General features: G+C 47.2%; 1 protein-coding gene across 4 annotated transcripts; it reads left to right on the top strand.

The window, feature by feature from the left end:
* Positions 1-612: 612 nt before the first annotated feature.
* On the top strand, positions 613-15827 carry TIGIT (T cell immunoreceptor with Ig and ITIM domains). 4 transcript variants are annotated; one of them, XM_047725403.1, is made up of 6 exons: positions 613-768; positions 1796-2125; positions 4491-4597; positions 11460-11549; positions 13415-14946; positions 14983-15827. In XM_047725403.1, the coding sequence occupies exons 1-5, from the start codon at positions 705-707 to the stop codon at positions 13649-13651; spliced, it is 828 nt and encodes a 275-aa protein (XP_047581359.1). In that variant the 5' UTR covers positions 613-704; the 3' UTR covers positions 13652-14946; positions 14983-15827. The 4 variants fall into 4 exon arrangements, with proteins under 4 accessions (XP_047581359.1, XP_047581366.1, XP_047581377.1 ...); XM_047725410.1 differs by lacking the exon at positions 11460-11549; XM_047725421.1 differs by lacking the exon at positions 11460-11549 and having other exon boundaries at positions 13418-14946.
* The last annotated feature ends 841 nt before the right edge of the window (positions 15828-16668 follow it).

The raw sequence follows: 16668 nt of genomic DNA on the forward strand, positions 1-16668 counted from the left end.
CATCTGGTCTCCTCTGATGTTACTGGGTTAGAGAAACTAAGCCAGAGTTCAACAAAGTCTCCATCCAGATAAACAAGACAGAAGACATCCGAGTCAAGAAGAGGACTTCATTCAAAGGAAAGTTGCCCTGGTGTCCAAGACTTTTTGTCCTGCCTACATCTTGGCTCTGAAGTAGGTGCCTCTGGTTCATGGTTCATTAGATTTCAAGCACAGGTCCTGTATAAGTGTGCAGACTCGGGTTTCTCTTATGGGTGCACATTCCTTAGTTGGATGAAGCCAGGATTTGCTGCTTCTTCAGAATCTCGGGCATTCTCCAGATACACAGAGCCCTTGAGCCCCTGATAAAGACAAAGACTGATACAAAACTGGCACATTAAGACAGAACTTAAAAACAGTAGCTTGACTATAACCCAAAGATAGTGGTAACCTAAAGACCAGTGGGCCTCTAACCACATTTTTGTTTATTTTTTAGTGTGTTTCCTTCATGGTCTTTCTTGTGGCTTGCCCTATGCAGTTTGTGTACTTGTTGAGGGCCTTTTTTCTTTTTTTTTTTTTCAGTCTCTGACATTGTTTTTGCTGAACTCGGTTTTTCCGAGACCCTCTCTCCTCATAGGCTCAGTTTTGGCCTGCCATCTGCATTCTGCCAGTTTCCGTGGCAGAAGAGGCCTAGGCTGCTTCCTGTGGGTCCCCCGTTGAGCAGAAGCATGCGGTGGTACCTTCTCCTGATCTGGGCCCAGGGCCTGAGGCAGGCTCCCCTCCCAGCCTCAGGTAAGGCCTAACAATGTGGCTTGGAACTGGAGGAAGAGAAGGAGGAAAGAGAGGCTGGGAGTGGAAGTGGAAGTAGGAGTGAGGGAAAGAAATGCATGGTTTTCAGAGTCCTGTGTTCCCTCGTGTGAGAAAAGGCAGCCTCTGGGAAGGAGGCGCAGTTCTGTTTTGGGTGGCAGATGAAGTCCTTGGGGTTGGTGTGTCTGACTGGCCAACCCAAGAGAGGAAATAGGGGGAAAGAAAAGGACATGGCGGAGAGATGATCAGTTCCCTCGTAGAAGTTCACTCCTGCCCCATCGTTCTGACTTCTGTCCTTGAGGAAACTTCTAGAAAAGTGTTGTATGTTTTCTGGGGTTCAAAAATGTCTTCTTCACAGACTCCAGAGATTCTACCATTATAGATTGAATTTGCATTAGATCTGTTTCCCTCTGTATTTCAAACCATAGACAAGTGTTTCTGAGGGGGCACAGATGCTGAGAAACTCTAGTAGAATTTAATTTTTATGTTGTTTTTTGAACCATTTGAGGGTGGAGTTGTGTCCAAGGTGCTGGGGGTGGTCAGTGCTGAGGAGGGTGGTTTTGTCTGGGAGAAACGGTTTCTCTCCCATCCTCCTTTCCTTCGGATTTTGTGGCTTTCCTGAAGGTTTCTTCAGGCACCCCAAAGGGCCGTCAACCAAACAACCAGGTTTCATGTCAAAGGATACTGTGCCCAGCACAGAGCTGGCGGCTGGAAGAGAGAGTAAAACAGAGGTGGTGGCTGACCAGGCTTGTATTCGAGGTAGGGAGATGAAATAAGGCTGTGGAAATCCTCCACGAGCTCATCATGAAGCTAGATTACAGCAGAAGATCCCTAGTGGGGGAAGCACTCCACTGTGTAGCGATTATGGTCTATGCGGGGAGTGACAGGAAGGACAGGGGAGTCTGTCATTTCCAAAACCAATTCTAGCCTCAAAGCCCTCTGGGATTTCTGTGGGAAGTTTCAAGTACAGCTCTTGACCCAGGACCCACACACGCTCTCTTCCCTTCCCCAGGAGCTGTGTCAGGCAGGATCACAGTAACGGGGAACGTTTCTGCCGAGGAAGGTGGCTCCGTCACCTTGCAATGCCACCTCCCCTCCACCACTGCCAAAGTGACTCAGATCAACTGGGAGCAGCGGGACCAACTACTGGCCGTTCATCATGCTCACTTGGGGTGGCACATCTACCCAGCCTTCAGGGAGCGAGTGGCCCCAGGCCCCAACCTGGGCCTCACCCTGCAGTCGCTGACCCAGAATGACACAGGGGAATACTTCTGCACCTATCACACCTACCCTGATGGGATTTACAGAGGGACAGTCTTTCTGGAGGTCCTGCAAAGCTCAGGTATGACCTCTGGAGCAGGGGGGCTGATGAGCCTCACCCTCCAGAATAGAAAATGTGTTCCTGCCAAACACTCTGTAAGGGCAGGGTCCCTCGACCTCGGCTCACAAGCAGATCGCCAGGGAGCTTTAATGATGCTGATGCTGGTGCCCCATTGCAGACCAGCTGAAGCAGAATCCGAAGGGGTAAAGTTGGGAGGTGATCGGTTCCGAAAGCCTGGTGATTCAGATGTGCAGCCAGAACCGAGAACCCCTGTTGTGGGTTAGAAGTGCACCTTATGTGTGTTTTTTGGGAAGAACAGTCATTAAGGTCATTTGGGAAGGGTTTTCCTTTATTAGGTTAGCATCAATCACGCAAATTAGAATTAGCTTCTAAGTTTTATAGAGGATTAAAACACAGTGTGTGCTAAGTGTAAATGTACGGTAATTTACGTTTATGTGGTACTTCCTAGTTTCCAAAAGGCTCTCACATTCGCTATCCGTCTGAACACTGAAAGCGGGTCTCTGGAACATGGGGAAAGATGACTGCCTCTGAGAGACAGTGGAACGGAGTGCTTACGAGCTCGGGCTCTGACCCAGCCAGCCTGGGTCCAAATCCTAGTGCTGCTGTTGACCTCAGACAAGATTACTTAGCTTCTCTGTGTATCAGTTTTCTCATCTGCAACATGAAAACAGATGTAGGATTGAATTCCTTACTATAAGAAAATGCCCTTAAATGGGGCCCGGGGCACAGTAGGCACCAACGAAGTGTTAGCTCTGAATGCCAGCCTCTCCCATGGGACTGTCTGGCGGAGGGGAAGTCGGAGCTCTACTCAGGGTAGGAGGGCTGGTTTTCACACAGGTGATCTGGTTTCACTAACTTATACCTGCTGAACTTCTACCTGCTGCTGTCAGTTGTGCTAAAGATTAAGTTTTATGACTTAGCAAAAAATGTGTAGACAGAGAAGATAAAAGTCTACTTGACAGTTTCTTTTCAAATGCTACTTCTTGGATGGCTCTGACACAGATCAAGGCAGCATGCAGGGAAGAGCCTGTATCCTTTCTGGTACTGTGGACAGCCTACCCCAGCCCTTCTGCCCTCAAAGCTGTGTTCTCCATGACCACTTTGCTCCCTATCTGCCTTCTTCCCCCAACCTGTGGCCAAAGCAAGAGGCTGAGTCTGCAGGGCAGGAGGAACTCATTCTGGGGTGCTGGGGCTCCCTCCCCCTCATGCCCTGTGGGTACTGTGAACACTGCTTGTCCTAAGTGACTGTGTTCTTTGGCCACCTTTCCCACAGCGTAAACCCTTTGTTAGAAGGAAGAGGGCCCAGCCTCTGTTGTCCCTTTCTTTGAAGGCTTCCCTGGACACCTGGGATCTGTCTGAGCTCCTGGAAAGTGGCGGGGAAGGGACACAGCATCCTGGAAACCCTCCCACCAGCCGGCGTAGCTCACATCTGCGCATCTGTCCTGTTTCTCTCACACTCTCCTTGGATCAATTATCCCACTTCTCTTCATAACTCCCTTTCTGCTTCTCCTCCTTACATTTTACATCTTAATAGAAGTTCACTTGTTCGTGCTTTAGTTCATACTGCAAATATTTACCAAGCACCTGCTGTGTGCCAGGTGCTGAGAAAAAGCAAAGGATAAAGCTCTGGAACTTTACTCCTGCCAGGGTCTCCCGGCTGGAATAACGTGATAGGCTTAGTGCGTGAAAGGTTATTTGCTTTTTGCCCTCTTTTTTGTACTTCAATATTAATTTTATTTTAATTTTTAATTAAACTTTTTTCAAGTAGGATTATAAATATGAAATTTAATAAAAGAAAATGTTCACTGTCTGGGTCTTTTTTTTCCTGGATGTTATTGTTTGTTTCACTTCATGATCATGATCATTATAGAAAGTGATTTTATCGACTGGAGGGAAAGAGTGTTCACAGTGGTCTGCTCTGGTGTCAAAAGGGTTGAGGGTACCACTGTTTGGGAGATCGGCTGTTGATTGCACGATGGGCTAGGCCGCGGCTCTGCTGTCCAAGAGCTGGGCTTAAAGACCCCAGAACTGGGACGCCTGGGTGGCTCAGTTGGTTAAGCAGCTGCCTTCGGCTCAGGTCATGATCCCAGCGTCCTGGGATGGAGTCCCACATCGGGCTCCTTGCTTGGCGGGGAGCCTGCTTCTCCCTCTGCCTCTGCTGCCATTCTGTCTGCCTGTGCTCGCTCGCTCTCCTCTCTCTCTGACAAATAAATAAAATCTTAAAAAAAAAAAAAAAGACCCCAGAACTTAGAGAAAGGCCTGGCCAGCCCCCACCTCTGTGCCCTGACACAGAGTTTTTCCTGTGTAATGGTTGCCTTTTGCTTCTGCCTTTCACCGCCTCATCTTCATTTTGTCATCCCTCCAGGGGCTGAGCACAGCGCTGCGTTCCAGGTCCCATTGCTGGGAGCCATGGCCACCGGACTGGCAGTCATCTGCGTGGCAGTCGTCATGGTGGTCACATTAACCAAAAAGGTAATGACTCCAGCTGCACATCTCGGTCGTGGGTACCCCCTACCCCCACCCCTCACCATCCTTTCATGTCCCGGTCCTGTCCACAGAAAGACCAAGATGTGGTCTCCTCTGCTGTTCATGCTTTTTGATGGTCCTTGCTCTGCCTCTCAAGTTGTTTACGCTCTTCTTCTGTCCCCTTCCTGGTCTGGGAACCCCAGCCAGAAAGGCTAGACCTGTATGCTTCCCATTTTGCTGTCACCTACAGTTCCTAGCTCCTGCCTGTCCCTGAAGCCACTCCCTGGAGAGACAGATTTATCTGTCGTGAGTTTGATGCATCTGGGGCATCCACCCTGTGCTAGGGAGTTGCGTCCGTTAGCTTACTTAATTTTAGCAACCTTTCCTTATTGCTGGGCTACCTGGCACTTCGGCAAGATGAGAAATAAACAATCCCCAAATTTGGGAGTAAAAGGTACACGACAAGATCAGTAGGTATGTGAATCTTCTGTCTAGCTGAAGAGGTCACGCGGCCAAAAGTGTGCTGGATGGGGAAGTGGCTGGGGTAGTTTCTAAGGGCAGCACTGAGTGTGATTACAGGCAAGATGCTGGATCTCCCCCGCCCCCTGTTCCTCAGATGGAACATGGGGATGCTGGCCATTCTGCTTGCTCCCTTCCACAGAGCTGTGATGAACAAGGGGCACATTGCCTGTGAAGGTATTAATGTGCTTGTGTTGTTAACGGGTAGCCACCGATTGGGGAAAAGCATTTCCACCACTTGTTTGGTCTGCCCTTTTGGATTTTTTAACACATCCCAGGTCACCTTAATTCCAGTCACCAAACATTTTGGGGAGGGCAAGACTGGGATTGCCTACATTATTATCCACCTCATCCTAGACCCTCCTCCCTACTTCCTGATTCACTTTCCCCCCAAAAGGTTCTGCTCAACTAACAACCCAACTCTTCGTCCCTGACTTTGCTCTCTCTGGACCATGTACTTGCTGTTGGTATTACTGATATAAGTGGGTTTATGGCCACCACCTTGTTTTCTTCATATTTGTTTTGCCTGTATTTTCCCTATTCTTTCTTGCTGTCCTTTGAATTAAGTACTTATTATTATAAAAAAGATCTACCTTGTAATGAGGCGTTTTTTTAGCGGTTACACTTGAGATTAGAAAATAGACTCCTGGGCGCCTGGGTGGCTCAGTGGGTTAAGCCGCTGCCTTCGGCTCAGGTCATGATCTCAGGGTCCTGGGATTGAGTCCCGCATCGGGCTCTCTGCTCGGCAGGGAGCCTGCTTCCCTCTCTCTCTCTCTGCCTGCCTCTCTGTCTACTTGTGATCTCTCTCTGTCAAATCAATAAATAAAATCTTTAAAAAAAAAAAAAAGAAAATAGACTCCTGACTTATTAAAGTCTAGTATAAATTAATGCCTTTATCCTTTCTTGGATTACGTAAGAATCATAGGATACGTTAACTGTTTTTACCTTCCTTCGCCACTTATTGCTATTAACGCCATGTATTTTAGTTTTAAGTTTCTTTTAAATCCTGAAAGAAATTAGTCTTGAGAGTCAATTTTCACTTAGATTTGCCCTTTCTGTTGCTCTTCACTTCTCCCTGCATTTCCTATCTTGTAACTGGAATCACTTTCCTTCTGCCTGGAGAATACTAATTAGTATCTCCTTCTGAGCAGGTGATGAATTATCCTGGTTTTTGTTTGTCCGAAAATATCTTTATTTTTCCTGAACTTAGATGTGATGTATCTGCTTTGCTGGGTCTACACTTCCATGCTGGCAAGTGTTTTCTTTCCGCACATGGAGAACATTTTCCCGTCGTCTCCGGCTTCTTATATTTCTGTTGAGAAATTATGTGAATCTTATTTTTGCTCCTTTGCAGATATGGCTTTTTCTTATGGTTCTTTTAAAATTTCCTTTCTCTTTGATTTTCAGCAACTGCACACTGATATACTTAGAAATGGCAGGGAACATATCGTGCTCTCAAGGTGGGTAGGTTAAGGATAGCTTAAAACAGACATTTACAAAGGACTGGGCAGCATATAAGGAAACCAAGAGGGGAAGTGTAGCAACATGTTGGTGTCACCCCTCATCTTTAGGGAGAGGATGATTACTAGAACCTGGAAAGAGATTTGTGGACGGGACCACATTGAGAAGTACTGTAGCTTTGAGGAAAGGCTATAGCTAGTCCAAGGCCACTGCTGGCAGAGAGAATGCCAGGGAAATACATACAATCCTCATCTCACTCTCCTTCCTTCCGTTCCCCTACTGTTGCTCTGTATTGGCTGAAATGAAACACAAAACAGTCGGGTTGGAAGAAAACAGAAGGCTGGATGGAGAGTGGAGCTTAGGGGTTAACAGAGATGGTATCCACACCAGTTCTGCTCACAGACCCGGAAACTGGGCAAGAGGTCTTGACTTTCCAGGGGGTACTGAACTCAGCCTTCTCTCATGTACTCTTGATCTCTTGATTACGTATATAAGTAACATCCTATTGGCTTTCCATCTATATTTCTCTTAGGAACACTGCTTTGTTAGTCCATCTTAACATCCCTGTGGGTCAAGCTTCTCTGGCTGCCACTGCAGAAATTATATTGACCTTGTCAGTATAAGCTTAAGCTCTGCCATCTGCCCCTGTATTATTTTGGGGTCTCCTCATCCGTGTTGCTACCAGGGATCCTGTTCTATGAGAGCCTTCAGCCCCAGCGTACAGAGCAGATACCACGGAGCCTCCTAATGATGCTGGGGCTCTCTTCACTAGCACATTCCTTTCCACCTTTGTGAAAGATTGTCCTTTTGATCTTCCCTAGAACCATAACCAGCCACTGGATTTTCCAAAATTATGTAGTACAGGGATTGGCTAAGTTTCTCTGTAAAGGGCCAGGTAGTAAACCTTTCAGGCTTTGTGGGCTGTGTGGTCTCTGTTGCAACAGTTCAACTATGCCACTGTAGCAGGAAAGCACCACAGACAATATGCAAATGAATGAGTATGGCTGGGTTCCAACAAACTTTTATTTATAAACACTGAAATTTGAATTTCATATAATTTTCATGTGTCATGAAATATTATTCTTCTTTTGAATTTGTTTTCAACCACTTAAAAATAGAAAAATCCTTTTTAGCTCACGGGCAGTACAAAAATCTGTGGTGGGCCAGATTTGAGCCATGGGCCTTAGTTTGCCAGTCCCCAATTTAGTAGGTTATATTGGGGAAAACTCTGTTTTTTTCCTCTTCTCTACTCTTAACACTGCACAGAACACTTCTAAACACCAGATGGGTGGGTTTATTCCCACACTGACCAATTCTTCTACACCATCTGGGTGTCCTACAATCAATTCAGTTCTGACACTATCTACTTGGAATCAACATCAGAACCCACAAATTAAGGACTCAGTCCTACAAGATCGCCTTCCCTTCAGACACCAGCTGCAAGTCCCAGATTGTCACCTGTACTTCTGACTGACTGGCTATAAATTGAAGTTCCTACAGCCCCCTGCCTTGGGTTTGATAAGTTGCTGACAGCTCAGAGAACTCACAGGAACCCTTACTTACATTTGCTGGTTTATTATATAACACAGAAGACGATAAAGGATGCAGATGAACAGACAGATGAAGGAGGTATGGCAGGATGAGGTCTAGAAGGGTCCGAAGCACAGGAGTTTCTGTCCCTGGAGAGTTGGGGGTGTGCTACCCTCCTGGCATGTGGATGTTTTTAGCAATCTGGAAGCTATTTGAACCCCATACTTGAGAAGGATGTTTCTGGAGACATCATTGCTTAAGGATGATTGATTATGAACTCATTTTTCAGCCCCTCTCCTCTCTCTGGAGAAAGGGGATGGGGTGAGGCTGAGAGTTCTAAGTTTCAAATCATGGCTTGGTCTTTCTGGCCACCGGCCTCCATCCAGGAGTCCACCCAATGCTGCCTCATTGGAACAAACGACACTCCTATCACCAGGAGATTCCAAGAACTTTAGGTGCCCTGTGTAAGACATTCTTATCATTCAGGAAATTATAAGCGTTTAAGGAGCATGGTGTCAGGAACCAGAGTTAAAGACAAACATTAGTAGAAACTGAGGGAGAGACATATATATGTATATTCTTATTGTTTCACATACGTTCATGATAGCATCTCCACTTCTCTGAGCATTTTTTTTTTCATAAATTGCCGAAGCAGTGTTACCTTCCCTCTTGACAGCAGTGTATCAGCCTTCTCTTCTGGGGCCCTTGTGAGGGTGTTACATCTTAAGTCATGAGATGGGTCCCAATATTGACAAGTTACCTTCGGTCTGATCTCATAGTCTACTTGCCCCAGCCCAGACTTTCACTCTCAGGATTCACTCCCAGTCATGTTCTCCCATCGTTGCCAGTACATGTTAGCCACATCCTTTAGGCACAACCTCTCTCCTCTCTCAGCATTCTCGGCATTTCCTCAGCTAGGGCAGGCTGTGGTCTTGCCCTAAATATGGGGCCAATGGCCTATAGGGCAGATGGAGACAGGTGCTAACGGGGCCCTAACTTCCATCAAGAGAATGTGGGCCATTTTTGCAGCTCCAGATGATACAAGGGAAGCAGGTGGTTCTCCAGTGCATCTACCCAGGGAACCTCCTCCCAGGTCATAGGGATCTTTCCTTTTCTAGACGCAGGAGACTTGCCCAAGCTTAGAATTCAACCTGTTTGGAAGTTCTATCTCTTTTACAGTTAGGTCCTGTGCCTGGTCTTCAGTGCTGGAGATGGGTGTTTCTTGAAAGGCTGTCAAGTGTTGCTGCTTCCAGGTGTTGACAGATCTAAGCCTTTCATGTTCTCTCCTCAGTGCATCAGGGGGAATTGAGTAAAAGCTACTCAATCCCATAGTTCTAATAATCACTCTTTCCCCATACTTCTCAAATGTCAAAGATGTGGCATCAGCTCAGAATTCCCTTCCATCAGTGTCCTGTCCCATCTCACAGCCAGTGGTGGGGTTTGTATTCCCATCTAGCTGGGGAGGTGTTCCTCTCCACACTCCCATCCTGTGTCTGTTTCTAGGTCCATTGCCAGGAGCAATTGTGTTAGACCCAGTCCCCAGAAATAGAGCCTGACATGTGAATTCTGGTGACAGTGATTTATTTATTGGGATGGACTCTTCACGTGAGAGTCATGAGTAGTGAAGGAAGGAAGTAGTGTAGGAAGTGAGTAGTGAAGGATAGGGCTGAGGGAAGAAAGCCCAGCTTGATGTGGTCTCAGATGGAGACTTGGTTGCAGTAAGAATTGTACTCAGAGTTGGTTGGACCTTGAGGCAGGGAGCTGACTCTTTGAACACTCACCTCAGTCATCACTGACCACTGGCTGCTCACCAGAGAGGGTCCAAGAGCCATTCTCTGGAGAAGGAGTGGCTGTGAGCCACCCACCATCTGTAGTCCCAGGGTCTGGGGCATGGGAGCACTGGTCAGGTAGGGAGGATCTGAGCAGGGTACCAACAGCCTGTTGATTGCATTATTTAGGAGCATGGACTTGGGAATCAGACAGACATAGCTTCGGATCCTGGCTCTCCTGCATGAGTTGCTGTGGTAGGGTCTGTAAAATGCGTATAATTATGATGCTGCCTACATAGGGTTGTGGGAAAACTCAAGTCAAATAATTCATGTAAGGCATTTGGCATTTTTCCTGGCATGTAGCAATAAGTATTAGTTGTGAAGTTCTTGTAATTATTACAAATTTTGTTTACCAAAGCACTTCATAATACTTGGTACTCCAAAATATTGATACTGTATGGATTGATAACAATGAAATAAATGCATATTTTTGCTAAGCAGCTATTGGAAAAAGTTCCTCTAGGGGACCTCCTGTGAGGGGAAGGAGAAATGGGTGTGTCCCCTTCCATCACAATGACTGCCAGGCATCCTTCCTCCTCACATTCTCCCAGGGGGGGGGGGGGATGTTTATCCTCCAAGGACCCAGCTGCAATCTCCGTAGCTCCCTTTGGTCCTTTAGGACAACCTCAGCCCCAGGCTTGTGTTTTATACTGACAATCACAGAGTTCCCTGCGTGGGAGGAAATGAAAACCAAAGAGCTGAGAGACCTTCTCAGGACTGTTTACATTTCCCAGAAGACCCTGGATGCCAAAATGGTTTTAAGATCCCAGGGCAAGGGTGGCCCACCTAAGAATGGAAATGAGAGCACACCAGCACCAAAGGTCACAATCAGTTCTTTGGGAAGGAATTGGGTATTTGTATTCTTTAAAGGGATTGGGCCACATCAAGGGATGTGGTCCTCTTTTAAGTCCAGCAGCAGCACGACCCATGATGACCACGATTATTCCTCACACGTCCGGGAAGGAACCCGCCATAGTAGCGAAAAGGAATGAATGAATCAGTGAGTGGAGAGAGACCCCCTGACTCCTGCCTGTGGTTTTGAGATCATGGTCTCTCTCTAGGCCTGGTTCCTCAGGGCCTGAAGGGTGGTGCCAGCCCTAAGTTTTGATATTTGTTCATGATGTGAGTTCATGCGACCCACCCACGCTTCCTGTTAGCTTATCTCGTGCACTGCTGAGCTGGACACTAGTCAGCAATGATGATGTTTCCTATCCTGGGAAGCAATGGGGGAGGTGGGGCGGTGGGAAGCATGAGATTTGGTTTGTGCTTGCTGTGATTTTTCCAAGCCCACGTGTGGCTTTTGGGGATTCTGTCATCGAGACCCATGGTGGGGGTGAGTGCCACATTGAGAGCGGTCTCCAGTAAGACTGAGAGTGTGTCACCTTTGCGCTGGGTGTCATTAGGCATTTCTTCTGCCATCCTGCTTGTACCTACTGGTCTTTGATTTCCTTGGCTTAGCACAACATTCCTCTGCGATGGTCTCCTATGGGAGTAACGGCTGATTTCATTCCCTTTATTTTCCCAAACAGATTTTGCTGTCTGACCTATTTTCCCATAAGAGCAATTGTAGTTATCTGACCGCAAGTCCCTACTTGGGTTTGGAAATCCTGTTCTTTGAGGTACAGGGCTGAGGAAGAATGTGTGCATGTGCATGTGTGTGTGTATGTGCACACACATGTGAGTATACACACACACATTTCAGTCCTAAGACACACATTGAATGTCTGTGATGGGCTGTGAGGTTACAAAGAGGAATACAGCACAGAACCTACCCTCAGGGAGCTCACAGTTTGGGGCCTGAAGAGGAGAGAGGGGTAAGAGTAAGTTCTAGACAGCATTGCATATTACAACAGAGAATGTTCAAGAACATATTCTAGCATCCAGGAAGAATGTCAGTCTCCCAGAGGGGTCAGACAAGACTTCCTGGACAAGGTGCTGTGGAGCTGAGTCTGAAGGAAAGAATAAACGACATTTTGGGGATTTATGAGGAATGGACAGTGGGAGTAGTACATACAGAACTGGGGAGGCGGGAAACAGTGCATGGCCTTCCAGAAGCCATAGGACTAGAGGCAGTCTGGCTGAGGAGAAAGAGCCTGGCCTGGCTGCAAGTCAGAACTGGGTCTGGGGCAATTGGCTTCACCTGTTGGCGCCTATGAGCTCATTTAAAAGTAGAAACTTCAACAAGGTTGTTGCAAAGATTACATAAAGTGCATGCTCATGGCAGCTTCTCAGTAAATGGTATCCCTCTGGCCCCTGGGCCCTCTACCAGAAGTTGGGGGTGTTGGGTGGGGGAGCATTTCAGGAGATGCAGCTGGAAAGGTAAGTGTGACCAAATCACAAAAGGTGTTTTGGGGGGCATCACACACAGTCTCCTGTGGGGAATGCAGTGAACTTATGGACTGACTTGTGGGATTTTACAAACCCCTTGACATTCACCTGTGGCTCCTGTAGGAGATGAAGCTCCCTTTGGTGGACAAGGGGAGCCATCACAGGGCTTGAAGCAGAAGGCTGGCGGTATCCAACTCCCAGTTCTGAGCTATTGCTGTGTGGGTGACCTTGGGAAAGAGCAGAAGAAGAGGGTGTCCAGAGGCAGGCAGCTGTAGAAGCATGGGGGCAGATAAGACATGGGGGTAGGAACAGAGAAGAGGGAAATTATTTTAGAGCGAGTAAAATTGGAGTATTTCAGGAGTAACACTGGATGGGATTTTATGTCAGGACAGAGTTTAACTTTGGGCTTCAGGTTTCTGGTCACCCAGTGCCATGAACCAGGACAGAGAATGCAGGCACAGGAGCAGTTTGTGGGGGAGGGAACATGATGCTCTCACTTGAGACACGATGAGTCTGGGCTTGCTGTGACTGCCTAGGTCTGGAACTCAGGGCAGAAGTTTGTGGGGCTGGTTTGGGTAGAGATCTGGGACTCTTCAGGGGGCAGAGGGACATATGGGTGAAGTGACTCAGAGTGTTGAGTATGAGGAAACAGAGGGCAGAGCTCTGGGGAACCCCTTTATTTGGGGAGCTCATGTGGGGGCAGAAAAAAAGCAGTCCTGGCTGGAGGGGAAGGTGAGGGTTCATAGGAAGAGGAGAACTGAGAGAGTGATCCCATGGGGGCCAGCGAAGGAGAGCACTGCCAAAAGGCAGAAGTCCACAGTGTCAGATGTAGTAAAGAGAGCAAGAGAGGTGAGGCAGAAAGGGGTTTACTGGGCTTACTGAGTAGTACATAGTCATGGGGTGCAGGGCTCATTGCATGGGGAGCAAGTGTAGGCTCACTGGAGTAGTTAGTCCTGAAATCCAGCTGTGTGAGGCTGAGCAATGAAGGGTTAGGGAATTGGTGTTGGTAAGAGCACAGCCTTGCGTGTGTGTGTATGTGTGTGTGTTTGAGTGTGTAAGAAGGGAAGAGAGAGATCACTGTAACCATGTATTATGTCGGGGAGTAACTGCTGAATAATGTCCCCACATCTTCACTTAGTAGTTTGTTTGCTTTTAGAAGAAATCTCGTCCAGTCCATTGTGCGGAAAGTGGCCTCAGGACAGTGGCGCATGAACAGGAGGAATGGAATGCCCGCGTTCTGTCGTCCCCTGGAAGTGGCAGCAAGGCAGGGACAGCACCCGTGGGCTGCTACCTGGAGCAGAGGGGAGATGCCTGTGCCGAGCCGCATGACTACTTCAATGTCCTGAGTTACAGGAGCCTTGGAAGCTTCGGTTTCCTGGCTGAGACTGTTTAGTGGCCAGAGGCATCATCTGGGAGATGAATTCCTGTGTCTGCGGTTCCGGGAGTGGGGGTGGTGGTGGGTCTGTGGTCTCAGTCGCTGCCCTGCATGCATGCGAGTGGATGTGCAGTTGAGTGAATGAATGTCATCCTCTTCTCTGCATTTCCTCTGCCCCTTCCCTTCTCTTCCATTGTGGCAGAGCCAGAGGGAGCAGCTTGTATCTTGATTCTGAGTGCAAAATTTAAACAAAAATGACTTGGTTTGGAATCTAGCAGGTGGAGCCAACCCTGGGGCTCTGAGAAATGCCTTCCCCCAGTAGCCCTGGATGGGGTTTTGGTGGTCTGGGCACTGGCAGAGTCTTATGGATGGTGATGGTGATGAAGAGGACGACGGTATTACTCATCTCATTTCTCATGGTCATTTCCATCAACATTCACACATTCAAGGCATTTTAAGAACAAGGCATGGTATCGGCTTTCATGGGGAGGTTCGAGCATGATTAAACCACGCTTTTGGATCTCAGCCCTTTTAGACCTTACACTTAATGGGGGTAATGACATTTCCCTTAAAAGTAGTAAGAAGACAGGGGTATGAGACCCAGACCTTTGGGAAGAAATGCTGGTGCAGGCTGAGGTGGTCAGGATAGGCTTATCTGGGGTGAAGTGGCCTGGGAGGATGGAGGGAACAGTGAGGCTAGCATGGCGAGAGCAGGAATTTTGTCTAAGGTGAGCCTAGAAACTGAACAGAATGGCTGAAATTCCCACATGGAGGATCCCAGCACCAAGGGAGCACACAGACCTTTTTTGGATTTTATTCCTCGGGCAGATAGTTGAAGTCTCCTTCTGCTGGCTGTTCTCGGAGTCCGGGGATGGCTGGCAGCAGGGGACCCGAGGCCTTCCAGATGCCTACCAGGGATGTGTGCGGCAGCACGGCCTCCACTGTGGGAGCTGCAGCCTAGTCCTTGGCCAGGACCCACCACCTTTCCCCTATCAATCCACTATGGAGTGTCCCACCAAAAGGAAAGCATGGATTTTTAAAATAGGGACTCTTCCAGGGGGAGGGAATAAAAAGCGGGTGATCGGGTGCTTAAAGATGAACACCCTCTCCCCAGATATTCTGAACCCGTAAATCTGAACCTAAACCCTTAAAAGCCTTAAACCCTTTAATCCACCCCCTGAGCTCTTCGTGCTGGGGTTTGGGTGGCATCTCAGCCCTGGTTTCCCTTTAACTGGCATCCCGGTCTGCATCACGCCACCTGCATCCTGGAGATCTCCAGGAGCGAGGACGGAGGCCGAGCTCACATGGGACAGGTTTTCTTTTCTTTTTTTTTTGGGGGGGGGGGACAGGTTTTCTTAACTGAGCGAGAAAGTGAAGCGAGGCTGTCATTGGCCAGGGCTGGAATCAAGCACCGTTCTGCTCCCTAAGAATCAGGCAGGCTGAGCAAGAAGACATTTTAACTCCTACTCCTTGGATTTTGATTTTTATTTTTCTCACTTCTCTACCAAATAGGTGTGTGGTTAGGAGTCATGAGTCGAAATCTGTCCCGAGGGCTAAGTCCTTTGGAAGACAGATGGATGTGTACAAAATGCTGTTAGGCACCACGGCGGTTCACCACACTCCTTGCAGAACTATTGCAAACTGCTTGCAAGTAGAACACAATTCATGGACTGGAGATGAGCTAAAATGTAGATAAAAAGAGAGAGGCAGTTTGATTGGGAGGAGATGTCTACTGGGTCAAGGCTAGACTGAGAGTGTTATTTAACGTGGTGACAGTAACTGGGAAATACCTACAAATACCATTTAGATGGTGATAAAAGTACAAAAGGACCCATGGATGTTATAAATGGGTCAGGTTCCTAAAATGAGATTGAATTAGACAGAAAATTAATTTTCAAGTGGAATTCACTGAACTGGATTTTCCATGGAGAACCAGAGAAGACCACCCCCTAAAAGCCAGGTTCCTGGAGACCCGTCCTTTGTAGCCATCCTCCACGGGTAGCTGTCTAGTGTGTGAGATGTGGTTAGTCTGTATTAAGATGTACTGTACTATAAGTGTAACATACATACCAGATTTTGAAGACTTATTGTGAATAATAAGAATGTAAACTATGATGTTAGTAATTTAAAAATATTGATAACATGTTAAAATGATAGTATTTGGGATATACTGGACTCAATAAAATGTTTTTAAAATTAATTTCATCAATTTCTTTTTACTTTGTTCCTATGGCTACTGGAAAAATCTAAAATTGCATATGTGGCTCCTGTTACATTTTTTTTGGACCATGCTTCATTAGACCCTAAACCCAAGCCAAGCAGGCACCAGGGACAGGTGTCTATCTCTGACTGGTGGTCTTTCTCTTTTTTTTCTGATCCATAATAGGGTTTGAGGAGGCTTTTCCCTCTTACTATGGAGGGAAAACACGTAGGAAAGGATTACGGGGGAGATGGAGGTGGGAGAGTGTTAAGTGCACATAGGGAGTGTCCCAAGCTCTCTCGGAAGGGGAGAATAAATGAATTAATGAGTGAGAGTTTGGGGAGGAATAAATATACTGATTCTCAATCTTTTATTATGTCACATTTGAAGCCTGAGCATATAGAATCTGGTCTATAATGCAGAGAATTACCCTGAACAAATACGATAAATTTTGAGTCATGGAGCTTTGAGATAGATGATCTTCATGAGTAGACAGGGTCTTCCTGTGCAATTTTAATTTTGCTCATTCCTTCTCACCTGTGGGTTCTTGGAGATGCATCATCACATACTCAGATTTCTACAGATCCCATCAGTGCTGAGCTGGACAGGCATGACATGACATGACATGACTACTATATTAGACATCACAATTCTAGTAATTCCCTTGCATATGGAGAAAACACAGAAGAGGTATGTTTACAAGCCATTGGATGGGTCTACAGCTGCTGTGCATTTGAAAGGGCTACCACCAGGAATAAACATGGCAGTCCTCTTCTATTCTCCTGTGTCTTCCTTTTTTGTTCCCCCCTGTGTTCTTCCTATGATCAAAACAAAG

This window comes from Lutra lutra, chromosome 1 (genome assembly GCF_902655055.1).
Source record: "Lutra lutra chromosome 1, mLutLut1.2, whole genome shotgun sequence".
NCBI classification, from domain to species: domain Eukaryota; kingdom Metazoa; phylum Chordata; class Mammalia; order Carnivora; family Mustelidae; genus Lutra; species Lutra lutra.